The 15,104-nt window shown below is 36.0% G+C and overlaps 2 protein-coding genes across 4 annotated transcripts in view; one reads left to right on the plus strand and one right to left on the minus strand.

Moving 5' to 3' along the window:
- Positions 1 to 15,104, minus strand: part of LOC149616327 (potassium voltage-gated channel subfamily KQT member 1-like) — a 50,591-nt gene that overhangs the window by 8,675 nt on the left and 26,812 nt on the right. For all 3 annotated transcript variants that reach the window (XR_016376125.1, XM_089857609.1, XM_089857608.1), the window contains exons 2-8: positions 11,557 to 11,745; positions 10,004 to 10,135; positions 7,012 to 7,102; positions 5,822 to 5,948; positions 4,915 to 4,993; positions 4,750 to 4,846; positions 3,530 to 3,670 (exon numbers count right to left, since the gene is read on the minus strand). Coding sequence is in view for 2 of the 3 variants with exons in the window: in XM_089857609.1 (XP_089713735.1) it covers positions 3,530 to 3,670; positions 4,750 to 4,846; positions 4,915 to 4,993; positions 5,822 to 5,948; positions 7,012 to 7,102; positions 10,004 to 10,135; positions 11,557 to 11,735 (846 nt within the window). In the remaining variant the exon portion in view is untranslated. The remainder of the gene's footprint in view (positions 1 to 3,529; positions 3,671 to 4,749; positions 4,847 to 4,914; positions 4,994 to 5,821; positions 5,949 to 7,011; positions 7,103 to 10,003; positions 10,136 to 11,556; positions 11,746 to 15,104) is intronic.
- LOC149616328 (uncharacterized) lies at positions 12,116 to 14,710 on the plus strand. Its single transcript, XM_089856184.1, has one exon. The coding sequence runs from the start codon at positions 12,116 to 12,118 to the stop codon at positions 14,708 to 14,710; it is 2,595 nt and encodes an 864-aa protein (XP_089712310.1).

The raw sequence follows: 15,104 nt of genomic DNA on the forward strand, positions 1-15,104 counted from the left end.
CGTTAAATCACATTATATCCACAGGATTTGTTTATAAATAATCGGTTATCCAATAACTTGTGAATAATGGATAGAAAATTCCGAGCTCTACAAAAGTGCAATATTCTTTCGACGAAAAATTACATTATTAAGATTAGCAAGCCTTTCAATGTCGTACGAGCAAGGTAGCGTACGTTCATTATGTTTTTATAGAGATTGTAGTATTTTATGGTTTTGAATAAAAATTAAAACCATCAAGGCAATGTCAACAAGATGACCCAGTCATATAGTTTTTACCGCCTTCTAGTGACAAGAATTAGTATTACTATATGCATTATAAGATGACCCCAGCTAATTTAGCATTTCGGGTTTTTTTTTTTCATTGTTTGTAAAATAGCATTCCTATTATGAATAAAATCAATCTAGTAATAAACTACAGTAACTTACTCATTAGGTTCATTTTAAACTTAACCTACAGAACTTTATCTTAATTAAATTACAGAATAATATTTTTTAAACTAGGGTCGGTACTGGTAAATGTGAACGATTCTATTTTTTCTTTAACATTTTGTAGCTAATTTTTGGGCGGCTTAAATTCCTTTTAAAAGGGCTCTATTTGTAGATTGAATATTGAGGATTACGATAAAAATGGTATGAACATTGTAGGAATACGTGGATGAAAGATACGAACCTATATACACACCAACTCGGACTAATCAACTTAAGTTGATGCCAATTTTAGGTGTTGCTTAATACAATACCATCGGGGAATAAGCTCTAGGAAGAGTTAAAATAATCCCACGATAACAAACCTTTAATCGTTAGATAGATCACGTTTTTCACTATAAAATTGATATTAATATCTGTGGTTTCGATTCGGAATTCGATTTTAGAGTTGGAAAAAACCAGGTAAAAATTCAATTGTTTCAAGGTTAATTAGAATCCTTTTTAAGCTATTTTACTAAAAAATAAAAGTAAAAGTTATAATATTAACTTTAAAATACATCATTGACCCAAAAAAGACTCAAATTTCGCGCCATTAGTAAGTTTATCAATTTAGCGGTAAGAGGGCGGTAGCTACGACTACTTATTGGGCGGGAAAGCGAGAAAATGAGACAGCTGTTATGCGAGGTATCCTATTATCACTTATCACATCTGCGTAAACTTTAATCTAGGTGCATGGATTTAGGCCCTACGTAATGGTAGCTCCTTCAGGGTTGCCACGGAATTTTCAGAACCAAATTCCCTGACCTTTTTCTCAGATTTTCCCTGACCTTTTAGGCCGAAAAAGTGAATGTTTACTGCACGTTTCAAGTGGTTATAATTAAATAAACTCTCAACATTAAATTTTCCCATGTATTTGTTGCACCAATACAAATAAGAAACATTTTAACTATAAATAACAGTCTAAGAGAGCATTTACTTTACAAAAACAATTCTAGACATTTTTAAGGATTAATCTAGAGTTTTCTGTGTTGAGAGAGCATGAGGAGAAACTTTCATTACTCTTTCAATAAAGACTTATTCCCAGAAGTTTTACCCACTAAAATCAAATTCCCTGACTTTTCCCTGACCTTTTCGGCCCATTTTTAAATTCCCTGACTTTTCCAGATTTTCCAGGATTTCCAGGTACTGTGGCAACCCTGTCCTTTCCTAGGGCCTTTTTTATTCCTCCCATTTGATTATCATTGTTGTTCACATTTGGGTCCAGTGTTCATTCACTACCTCCTTCAGTATTTAGGGTCAGGGTGTTTACATTTACCAGCGATTGTTCACAATTGGGGTCCTCCGAGGGGATTGGGAAATAGGATATTGTGCAAAATTTAAGAGAGTTAAAAAGCTGAAAACAGCGAATTGTGTATAAAGAATCATATTTCATATCCTGAAAGTTTCTGGTGTCTAACGTTAGCTCCACGGAAGTTATTCAAAGATTTGCAAAAAGTGTCCATAATTACCAGTACCAACCCTATAGTAACTTCCTCAATCGGTTAGTTTTAAACTTAACTAAACTACATCATTATTTGTAAAGTTATCATAAACTATAGTATCATGATAATATTAATTAAAGTATAATATTAATTAAATTAAAGTATAATATTAATTAAATTAAAGTATAATATTAATTAAATTAAAGTAAATTCCTCAATTAACTTACTTGAAACATCATTATTTATAATTATCATTAATCTCACTCGTGAATTTATATTTATTTTAATCTTAATTAAATTACAGAATAATATATATTGAACTATTGTAACTTCCTCAATTTTAATTAAATTAAAGTATAATATTAATTAAATTAAAGTATAATATTTATTAAATTAAAGTATAATATTAATTAATCTACAGTGAATTCCTCAATTAACTTACTTGAAACATCATTATCTACCATTATGATCATTAATCTCACTCGTGAATATATATTTATTTTAATCTTAATTAAATTACAGAATAATATATATTGAACTATTGTAACTTCCTCAATCGGTTAATTTTAAACATCATTATTTATAAAGTTATCATTAATCTCACTTGTAAACGTGGACTGCTCGCTTAACTAAGTAGAGTAGCAGACGAGTTTTCAAGAGACGATATCATTGGTTAACTCATGGTGAACTTTGCCTGCTAATTCGTTTCTCTCTACATTCAAGACTGATAAGGTTTTAGGAAAAGAACTCTAAGCTTCAGACGTGACTTTGAGGCCGACTTAACGTCATATTAACGTGGTAGTGGGCGATTATTTAATTTCTCTCTCTTAGCGCGAAACGCCGCAAACGCGCCTAGACTCGAGATGGATTTCTATCCCAGCTTATATCTCATGAAAGCAAAGGTTTATATAAGCATTCTGTGGCGCAGTTCTAGCGTACCGGGTTTCCAAACCGTAGCGTTGACGTTGGAGCGTTCGAGTCCCGTTGGGGATTTGGAAATTTACGAAATAAAATAATATGAAGCTTAGCTACCCTAGGTACATCTGTTAGCGTTTTAGAGCATTATTTATGAATTATGAATAAATTTGAATAAATTAACGCGAAAAGGCGGGGTTAAGACGCCCAACCAGCCGTAACATAGGATATAATGGGGGAAAAAAGGGGGTAATATAGGGGGGAAAGGCACTAAAAAAAGGGGGAAATGGGGGGAAAAGAGGGGGGAAAGGGGGAAAAAGTGGGGGTGAAAGGGGTAAAAGTGGGGGTAGTAAATTTTCGGTATAAATGCATTAGTTTTTAGCCATCAATAGATGGCGCTAAAAACTAAAAAAGGGCCAAAACTGTTTTCCTGTCATTTTGAAAATAATTTAGGACACAAAACCCGCATAGAAATTAACATGGTGGATAAGGGGCACATTGATTCCTTTTACCTGCATATATTCATGCCTTCATCAATTCTCTTGACAGAGAACATAATAAATTAATGAATGACTGCTGAATCACAGTATTTTAACTGACTGAAATTTGGCTATGAGGGATATTCCACTTCATAAGGTAGGTTATATATCTCCTTCGAGTTATTTTTCATATTGCACATAAAGTATTAAAAATGACATCAATCTTACCACTCCCCACCAGAGAGCGTCTGCATAGCTGGTGAAGTCGGAAGTAGTACCTTCGCCTTCGTCATCCTTCTCTGCGAGGTACATGAAGTAGGAAGAAAATATCAATCCAAGAAAGCCAATATACAAAGTTGTGATCAATTCCTGCAATGAACGATAAACATTTCTATACCATTTATATTTCAACAATATTGATTTACTTATTCCATGGGGTAAGATTGATCATTGTGTTATAAAAATACAAAAATGTTTCTTTTGTATTCCAGGCCCTAAACTTTTTTTAATAAGATATGATATACCCTAGGAGTACTTCCATAACTTGTTTACGTGTACAAAAACAATAATTTTAAGTAATAAATCGTCCGCTACATATTGTGAACTTTATTGTTACCATGGATACATATAAATACTAATAGGCGCCCGATGAGGAGAGACAAAATTACTTAAACCACTTTGCGAGTGAGACGAAAAATACGGATTATTTTCTGCGCATGGGCAGATTTTCAAACTTCACCACTCACGATGCTCGTTAACCTAGCTAATTCCTTCTCAATTTAGAGCCGCCTTACATCTGCGAGTGTAACGTAAATTTGTTGGCCACTTTTTGGCCTAGTTGGGAGTCAATTTACTATTTAAACATATCCACGTCGTTAGTAACCATAGGACTGTTCACGAGCCCTAGTGGCGTCTCGATTAATTATGGTGCTAACGAACTTAGTCAAAGAAATAGTCCTTTCTTTTTATTCTATTATCTCTTCACAATAGTGTTCCGTTGTACTTTTTACATGAAAAAAAGTGTGGGAAATTTTGCTTTCTCTCGCCTTTAACTGTAGGAACATAACGATTTCTTCACTTTTTACCGAGATATTTATGCTAAAACAATTTCCTAAACACTGGATAACATTTGGAGTCTGATATTTTTCATTTCGATTATTTTCCCATTAGTTCTGAGATATTTTACTCAAAAAGTATGATCACTATCGTTTCAAATTAAATCTTGTATCATTTCAGATCATTTTCCCTACAAAACTAATATCTTTAGCCAAGAGTACTGAAAATGCAATAGTCCATCAAAGAGTTCTCAAACATATGCATGCATAGATTCAGGGCATTGAATTTACTAGTAGCCAAATACGAAATATGAGATATGGAACCTTGGTTTGTATACTTAAGTTGGCATTTTCCATGGCACAGCAAAAGCATTCAGTTCGAAACCTGCTTACCTGACGATGGACGAAAACAACAGAACCCAATAGGCGCCAGGTTCCGCCTTGACGATCAACATGTAACATTCGGAGAATCTGCAGGAAACGAATTCCCCTGTGTTGAATAAACGTCAATTTATTACAACAGTTAGCTCCTCTTTGCAATATTTAAAAAAAAGGCACCTAATGGCTGATGTTGCAAACACTTGACCGTTGGATCCAACTGAGAGTACAATTACTGATGCTGCTACGACAATTAAATCTGAAAAAAGGTTGTGAATTTAATAGTTGACTTCGAAATATATAAAATTCTTCATCGGGTAAACCCTCAGTAACCTCGGTAGTACCAATTGTCTGCGATAGACATAAATGGATGTGTATTGGTCTAATTTCTACTCAAAAAAACTCATACAAAATGATTACAGAAAAAGATTATAAAGATACTTGTTCGTATAGCTACAGATCCTTTTCAAACAAGGGTAGTGGCCGGAAATAAGAAAAATTTCTTATAGAACATGTGTTTATTGGACATTTTACACTGGAGTGTGCATAAATAGTGTCGCATCTTCATAGTCAAGCTATCAAAACTTCGGAAAAATTTATTGGTCAAAATGTTCTTTAACCCCCTTAGATTTTAAAAATATCATGGGACATTTTAAAATTTTATTGAACAATGTCCAGTCTCCTGTGCTTATTTCTGGCCCTGGGAGTGGCTGCAGTATCGTCTGCTTGACATGGGGCTAAGACTACATATCCGGTTTGTGGGTCTAAGGACGTTATATAAGACTTAAAAGACAAAAGTATTTTTGTGGACTGGCAACTTTGAAGCCCTATATAACGTTTTTGGATCCACATACCGAATTTTTCGTCCTACTCCCACATCATTCAGACGATACTGAGCCTCCCTCTCCTCTGTAAAGACTTTATTGAAGTCCTACTACATTTTTCTTAATTCAATATTTTAATATAAAATATATTGCTAAAGACGAACCCGAATGAAGCTAATAAAAATTGTACGATCCCCGACCCAATTTCTAATTTCCGGTTTCAAAAAGAAAATAAAAAATAAAATTGAGAGAAAGTGAATTACCTATAATTGAAATGGGTTTCCTGGCGAATCTGAGCCGTCCCCAAAAGCCCATGTATTTGCTGCGACATCCTGCCGCCCATAATCGAACCACGTATTCCACCCCGAAAAATACAACTAAAACCGTTTCCTAGGGGAACAGACGAAAAAATGAAATAAGAATAAATTGCAATCGAATGATGCGAATAAAAATCAAGCTTCTCTCCAGGAAATTGAAAAATCTATTATACACGAAGAAGCAAAAAATCTCACTAGGCTAACCTATTTTGATCTACTATATACATTTCCAAAAAGTGGGTTTTTTTTGGCCTCTCAGTCTCGCATTAATAGATGACACAGTTATACAGTGAACGGTGTAGATCATTCTCCCAATGCGTGGGTGTTACGCGGGGATACTGTATAGGGATTTACAGTAGGATATAGTTTTAATTGAAATTAGCTCATTTCAATTCTGTTCTTTCAAACACTATAACAACAAGGTTTAATGTATCTCTTTAAACAATGGGTTACAAACCCATGCTTTTTAGATCCCGTGACAATGATTATTGTCTAAATTTTTGGCTTTGTAATTATGTACTAAGTTAATACGTGTTCCGTGTTCCCCAAGTTTTTTGTTTTGGTTAATTAATTTATATATTTTACTGATGTTTTAGCTTTACTGATTTTATTTTGCTATTTCTATGTTTACAGAAATGCCAGAGTCAACAAAGTGGCAATAAAGTGAATAAACGTATGGAGCCCTTGAGAAGAATATCCATACTTGGTTGCCCCGTTTTTAATATAACCGTTCCTTCTTCTCATAAACGACTAAACTTATTAGCAATTTTATATATATATATATATAACCCAAAGGGCAATTGAGGCAGTCCACACACAGCGCCGAACTTATCTAGTAGTGACAATAAATGTTTTATTGCCAAAGTGCTATATCATAAACTGAATTAAGTTGCAAAGCGTTGCTTATGGCCATCTATTTTGTGAGATTAGGATGTTGATTTGAACTATCCAGAATAATATTGAAGGTTTACACAGGTTAAAGGGCTAAAATAAAATTTTAAGCCATGTTTATTGATCAAAACTCCGCACTGCTAATCTGATAGTCTGACAAACCGAGAAAGCTTGTGAACTGATATTTGTATTTTTGAGCTTGACTTTTATAAAGTTCAATCAATACTGAACGTCTCGAAACGTACCATCCAAAACAACGTGTCAATGGCAAAATCCATATAATCGTCAATGGTAGAGAGAACACTCAATATGAGGCATATAAGTACAACTAAAAACCTGAAAAGCAAATATATTGATTAATTGAACCAACTATGTGCATCTTTTCAAAATCTCTCATGGAAGAAAGACTTTTTAGGAACCTTGTCGCTTCACTTCCTTCTATAGCCTCTTTCAGACAACACATCTCTTCAAATATAGAACCACAAGGTGAATAATCTAATGTAAGATTATTCTACTTGTGTTTCTGATGATTGAGCTCATTCAAGTAATTTATCCAAATTTATGGAAAACAGCACTTATTTTAATGGATGTACAATGTGTTTTGTAGGGGCGGGGCCTATATCAAGCTTAGCAAATAAATCTCTGGTGGATACGCCTGAATTTAATAGAGTTATCAGCGCATTAGTAATAATCTAGGCTTTGTCTATGAAGGGATTTCCACACTAAGCCTGTGGCTTGTTTACAGGTGGGTCCCTTTGCAATGCAGATAGAGGGGTGGTGGCTAGCCCCTATGCCACAGCTAACCTACAGCTCCCTATACTAACTACTACCGTTCACCTCTGCAAGGTTTGATGGAAAGGAAGGAGTTGTTCCCAGGTTTTCACCCGGTGCCACAGTCCGGGATCGAACCAGGGATCCTCTTGCTGCGAGGCGGAAGCGCTAACCGCTACGCCACCCCACTTAATTAAGAAAGGGCATCGGCATTACCGATGAACCTATCCGCTGAGTCTTTCCACGCTCACAGTCACGTGACGTTTCCCAGTCACTAACATTACTTCTTCAAAATATAGTTCTTGACACGCCCATACATAAAGCATTGTGCATTCCTTTTTGTCAGATCTTAGCTCCAAATGGTGTAACGCGTTGGGGTAATGGCATTTCTTCACATGAAACCTTTGAGATAAGATGGTCATTCCAAAGTCATCTATTAATTCTGGCCTATACAGGTTACTAAACCAGAGTTGACTAAAAAAATATAACTCAAAAAGTTGAATCAATAGAAAACCACATGGCACAAAAGATAATTTCTTTCTGGCACTAATCTTTCTATTTGAGCTAGTTCTCAGACGATAAAAGGTTTATCAATTAAATTTTCTTTTCTTTCTCTAATGCGGATAAAAGAACGCAATCATTTATTCGTTTCCCGAATGAGTTTAAGAAATCCGTGGAGAACGAAGGCGTAGTACCATAAGAAAATAATATATAGCTCTCGGGAGGGGGAGTCCGGGGGTGTGTAAATTCGAAACGTCACATCCTCTTGTCTTGTGATTGGCTATTAGAGCTACGCAAAACGCGTCAAAGCTAGGAAGGTAACACCATAAGAAAATAATATATAACTCTCTCCATTTAAGCCATGTTAACAGCATTTTCTTCCATTGAAAATTATAAAAAGTTTCTAATGCCACCTATTAAGAGTTTTTGGCGTTAAAAAGATGAAATATTTGCTTAGAAAATTTCAAATTTTTCATTGTAATTAAATAGTTAAAGGTCTAGACGTTATTATTATTATGATAATTATAACTGATTAAGTACGTGTCAAAATTATCATAATAAATTAATAGATGGCGCGAGATTTTGACGAACGAGGCTAGCGCCTACACTGGTAGAGGTAAGGAGTATCTTGTTTCTCTACGGGCGCGGCGATATTACACCGGCCCATCGTGCCTTTCGCGGACACCTTAAGTGGCGGCGGTGGTTTCGTCCCCCTTTTACTCGTAATACCGAAACTTCTCCCACGGGGCGTAAAAACGTAAGCGCGTCAAATTTGGGAAGCAAATGCTGTAGTATGAAAATGTACTACGTTTCATACTTATTGGGAGCAATATATAATTTTCCTATGGTAGTACCCAAGATAAAAGCGATTTAATTTCGCCTGAAGTCCATAATACTCCGTATTTCGAAAGTCGAAATTTGTTAAGTTGGTTCCTCCGAGATTTTACAAGACCTTGAAAGTGTTAAGCCTAATAGGCCTTTACAGAAAGTTTTAAAAGAATTATGGGTACTTGGCCCCTCTTGCAGTTCAAATTGAGTCAGTTCAGTTCAGCCAGTTTTGTGTTATAAAAAACACGAACTGGAGGCAAGATTTGGAGAGATAAAGCAGACTGATAAAATGGTGGGCTTTTTTTTAACGCGTTTGTTCCTCTAATTAATTAATATTTAAAATAACTTACTCGTTCTTCTGTGTATCCATCGCTTAAAATGGGCTATGGAAGCCTAGGCTTAACGGTTAAGGTTAGTGACGTCACGTCAGAGAGAATTTTGGTGACGTATGGCTGTTATAATACGCAGGCGCGGAGGGACAAATCAACAAGGTGCGCAAGCCGTAAAAACTTTCTATAAAGGCCTATTGAAAAGCGTCAGTGCTTTTTCTGGATCGCTTAAGGTTTTAAACTAATCTCTCAGTCAATTTCGTAAACTCCGGAATATCTCATATTGGGGAAAGTTAAGATAACGTAACATTAAATTATAGCTTATAAGAACGGCCTTTTCTAAATATAAAAGCAAAAATACAAAAAAAGTTTCTCTAAATACAAAATAATTAGCATTTAATTAGGCTTAAAAATTAGGGCTACTGTGCCATCCGCCATTGGTTTAGTGGCGTCTGCCAAATGGAACCTCTCACGGCGTGATCAAGTGGACTATGCCCTACCTTATCCCTTACCTCTCTCAGCCTGTGAGAATTCAACCAATCTGTTTAGGGGTAAGAGGTTCGATTTAGCAGACGCTATACTAAACCAATGGCGGATAGCTCAGTAGTCCTTGTTTTTAAGACTAATTAAATGCTAATTATTTTGTAATAAGAGATTATATAATTTTCTTTTTATATTTAGAAAAAGGCCCTTTCTTTTAAGGTATAATGTTATGTTACCTGCACTTTTCCTTTTAGCATTTAGATAAAGCACACAATTTGGTAATCGTAAATGAATTAGAGGATGCTAAACGGCACTGCTAACTTACACTGTAAAATGATATACGAAGCATTTCCAACCAGTCGGTCTTTCGAGGAAGTTGTAGACTTTTCCCTGAAACGTCATCTTCAAATTCCTGCGCATCCCTTCCCTGAAAGCGTAACGGTTTTCCCACTGAGCCCTTGACAAAATTAGAACAAAATGCGACATTCAATGGATAGCATGCAACAACCATACCGTACAATGTCTGAGTAATTCATCACCACTGTTACGACTTTAAAACTATATTTACAAGTACATCACCTAAAATAAATATTTTGAAAATGCAGTTTCAAATTTTACATACAGTTTAACCATTAGTATGTCATGCAACGTACAGTACGCAATTTTATGCATAAATTTGTACCATACATGATAGCTACAACAGTAGCTATCGTAACCTTATTTTATTGCCAGAAACTTGGCGTATAGACCATAACACCAATATACGACCAAGCATGTTTAATGCAATTTTATTTCTATGTACAACGAGCGAATGGATATGTTTTCCCAAAGCATGTTTTTGCTTCTGGAATCAGGTTTTAAATTAAAATAGCTATCACAATTTGGACTTCATGATGCCCTAGAAATGTCATTCTAAATTAAGAAGAAAAAAAAAAGAGATGAAGCTATTTGTAGAACCCGAGTTATGGTCGCTTGAAAATGTTAAAATCTATGAGGCTTCACCTTCAATAGATATACATAAATAAAAAGCCCCCTCCATAGTGCCCTATGTTGGTGGGGCTCCTGGGCAAGTGCCCATCGGGTTCAATGGTTAAGATGGTAATGCACAAAATTTCACTAAGAACTGTATCTAAATCTTTGGTTAAACAGATTCAGTACAAGAGTTTTACACCTTACAATTCAAGGTTTTGGATGAATGACAGTAAATAATAACTATCAATGGCGATATGAATTGTAATCGTATCAATCATGTAAAACCAAAGTATCATGCTGTCACGTTTACGAAATGTTACTACACATATGGTAAGCTGTTCACGAACGCACACCCCATAATACTTCTCCTATCAAATAACTACCCTGCATTCATGAAAGAAAAAGCTTGGATTTATCGCGAATTTTAGGAAATTTCAATGTCTTATTTACTATTGTAAAATTAAACCATGGAAGGAGTATATTTAGCATAGAAAAATTCGGTTTTCTTCCAATACACAATATTCCCCTTTCAAAGTCGGTAGTTTGACAACCGTCATGTTTGTCCATAGACAACATGGTTTCAAACAAATGGACTTTCATGAACTGCTAACGATGAAGCCCTTTCTAACGACTTTAGATCCAAATTCTGGATGTTCCGTTTTAACCCTACGCCTATATCAGCAGACAATAATGTGGCCTCCATTTGAAAAGGATGTATTAATATGAATATCGTGTTTCAGAATTTTCATTCCAGGCATTTTCTTTCATAGAATGAGAGTTGGTTATTTGCATTAGTTTTTACATTGAAAACTACGAGTAACATTTTGTTATACACTATGTTTTTACCAAAAATTAACATTCTCTAATGCAACTACTACATTTTTATGAACTTTAAAAGCAACATACCTGTCAAAAATGGCTCTCATATCCAATGCCGTTATGTTAACGGTGGACTCGGCTCGGCTGGAGGCTTCGGTAGTGGGCTGTGCGGTTGTTTGACCCCGACTCTCGCCCGGAACTGGGTCGGGGTCCTGCAGTTCCATGGCATCCGGGGATTTGGCCTCCCCGTTATTGTCCAACATCATATAGGGCCTCCTGCACAAGAAACAGCAGATTTTCATAAGCGACCGTGTAAAGTTGAAAATAATTGTATCAGATGCATAAAGAGGAATGGAATTAGGCCATTGAAAATGTTTACCATAGCATTTTTAGTGCTGAGCGTGAAGCAGCAAATCGGATATAAAATTGGCTACCACTAGAGAATACATTTCCGGCATATGATTAACCTTTAACATAATAATCAATTCACAACCAGTTTCAAACTAACCCGAGTTTGACGACTATTGGAAGGTTTAACCTCTAATTACAGAATTTGTAAGTTTTAGAGAAAAGCTTGTTTCTAAACAAATTGAAACAGCCAAAATATTACCTCTCCAAGTTAAATGGAACCTCATTTTCCCTGAATATGCATCTTTTATTTTTATTTAATGATAAACTACTACCGATAATATTATTAAGGCGGCATGATCTTGAGGGCGTTGCGGAGTGCGTCTTTGCTCAAGTAAAATTGCACTCCGACGAGTCCCTCATTATCGGTACCGTTTACTTTCCCCCTTCGGCCAATGATGCTAATTATTCCACGTTCAGGCAACGCCTACTACAGGACTTACCTAACCAGGACACTAATTTACTGATTCTTGGTGATTTCAATTTACCCGGCGTGCACTGGGCCACTCATGACACTCTGGGCTGCACCACCCCTACTGTTAAAAAGACTAGTCATATATTTGAAATTTGTTACTATTATAATCTCAGGCAATTCAATGATTTAAAAAACTCTTGCGATAATATCTTGGATCTGTGCCTAGCTAATGTTAACACCTTGGATATTTTCTCATTGTGTGATCCTTATGTCACCCCGGATGCATATCATCCTCCCTTTATAGTAAATTACCCTGTACCGTCGTCTCCTCCACATTTCATGCCGAACAAATTTTATAAATTCCTGAAGGGGAACTACAATCATCTCTACTCTACCTTGCGCGATTCAGATTGGCCGAGCATTTTAAATTCCCAGGATGTTAATAATTGTGTAACCTTGTTAACACAATATATTAAACGCGCTATGGATGCTGCCATACCTATGCAAGTCGGTAGCAGATTATCTTCGTATCCCAAGTGGTATTCCCCTGAATTACGCTCTGCTATTCGTAGGAAGAGGTACTACTTTGATAAATTCAAGCGTACTGCTTTCCTACCAGATTTTATCCACTATAAAAGACAAAGGGCTTTAGTTAGACGTTTTGCTAAGCGTGACCGCAACTTAGAAAGTAAACGTGTTTGTGAGGAAGCATTGTCCCATCCTAAGAAATTTTGGAGTTTCGTCAATGGTAACATTAAGAATAAGACGCATCATATCTCCCTCAAAATCAACAACGAAATGATTACTGATACAGACACACTTGCCAATCATTTCGGTGATCATTTCTCACGAATATCGATCGATAACACGCCTGCCCATGATCAGTACAATTATAACTCGTCCCATACTGAACATCACCTGTTATCCTCCATTATTATCACACAACATGACATTCACAAAGCGATCTTAAAACTACCCAATAAGTTGACTACAGGAATAGATAGGATACCGGCATTTATTATAAAGGGCTGCGGCGACATTTTACTTCCTGTACTAGCTCACATTTATAATTTATCACTCAGGACACAGATCTTTCCAACTGTTTGGAAACAAGCGGTGGTATCACCCATTTATAAATCAGGCGCTGCATGTGATGTTAAAAATTATCGACCAATTTCGCTTTTGTGCACCCTTGCTAAAATATTCGACATGCTTGTACATGATAAGGTGCAGGTATGGTTCAGTAAATTTCCCTTTGATAGTCAACATGGCTTCGTGCCGGGTAGGAGTGTAGACACTAACCATGCAGTGTTCATGAACTATGTTGCTCCGGCGGTCGAAAATCGTGGCCAGGTCGACGTTGTCTATCTCGACCTGGCTAAGGCTTTCGATCGCGTTTCTCATTCTTATCTTCTGGATAAAATGCGAATCTTGGGTGTTGGCAATGAACTGCTTGGATGGTTTCGCTCCTATTTATGTGATCGCACTAACTTAATTAAATGTAATGGTGCCTTAAGTTCCTTTACCTACCCTATTTCATGCGGTGTGCCACAGGGCTCATCTTTAGGCCCTTTATTATTTAACATATACATATACGACCTCCAGTACTCTGTTAAATCATCCATGCTAATCGCGTTCGCGGACGACCATAAAGTTTGTAAATCTATTAATTCCCACGATGATTGCACTCAACTCCAAAATGATCTCAATGCTATTGCTTTGTGGTGTGACGCCAACAACTTGCCAATTAACCCTACCAAGTCGACTCAGGTAACCTTTACGAGGAGAGTATGCCGAGAAATCGTTCATACCTACACCATCTCAAATTCTATAATACCTCCGAAACTTCAGGTAAACGATCTAGGAGTTATCTTTGATCGTGCCTTGATTTTTCGTGAGCAAGTGTCGAATACAGTGAACCGTTGTCGCCGGACTTTAGGAGTTTCATTAAAAATGTCTCGTGCTTTAAGATCGTTAAATCACTTTAAACTACTCTACCTCAGTCTAGTTCGGTCGCGACTTGTCTACGGTTCCTTGGCATGGAGTGGCTGTAGTCTCTACTTACGAGAACGAATAGAGTCTGTACAACGTAAATTTATTTCGTACGCGCATACTTTTTTCTTGCGAAATCTCGCTTATGATTACCAATTAATACTGAATCATTTAAACCTTCCGTCTTTGGCTCGCCTACTTGATTTGATTGACATTAAATTTCTCTCCAAACTAATTAATAATGACATAACACTAAGCGACTTACTCGCCACACTAAACTTTTTAATTCCTAACTCTCTACGTCATAACAAGACTTTCTATGTACCGCCTAAATGCCTTAATCCAATTATTCGCATTCAAAACACTTATAATAAACATTCCCAGGCCATCGATATATTTTCGGTCCCAATTAAAAATATTCGGTAATACCGTATAACCTCCGTCCCTAAATATTTATATATTATAATTGAAAATACTCGGTAATACCCTATAACCTCCGTCCCTGAATATTTATATATTATAGTTGAAATACTCGGTAATACTTCATAATCTCTGTCCCTAAATATATATATTATATAATTAAAAATATTCGGTAATACTAAATAACCTCTGTCCCGAACTATACATATATCTGGCTGTATATAACACAAATATCAATTATGTAATTCTCCATAACTATTGTATAACGGCTCAGCGACAACGTGTGTGTATATTCTAGTGAACTATATGTAGTTTTTTATATACACATTAAAAACCTATTTCATTCATTATTATTAACAGAAGTAGAATGATGGCTAAAATTTGGATGTAACCCTATCAG

The sequence above is a fragment of the Phalangium opilio genome, unplaced genomic scaffold, assembly GCF_054372755.1.
Source record: "Phalangium opilio isolate 3A_F unplaced genomic scaffold, DU_Popi_V2 ptg000217l_1, whole genome shotgun sequence".
Taxonomy (NCBI): Eukaryota; Metazoa; Arthropoda; class Arachnida; order Opiliones; family Phalangiidae; genus Phalangium; species Phalangium opilio.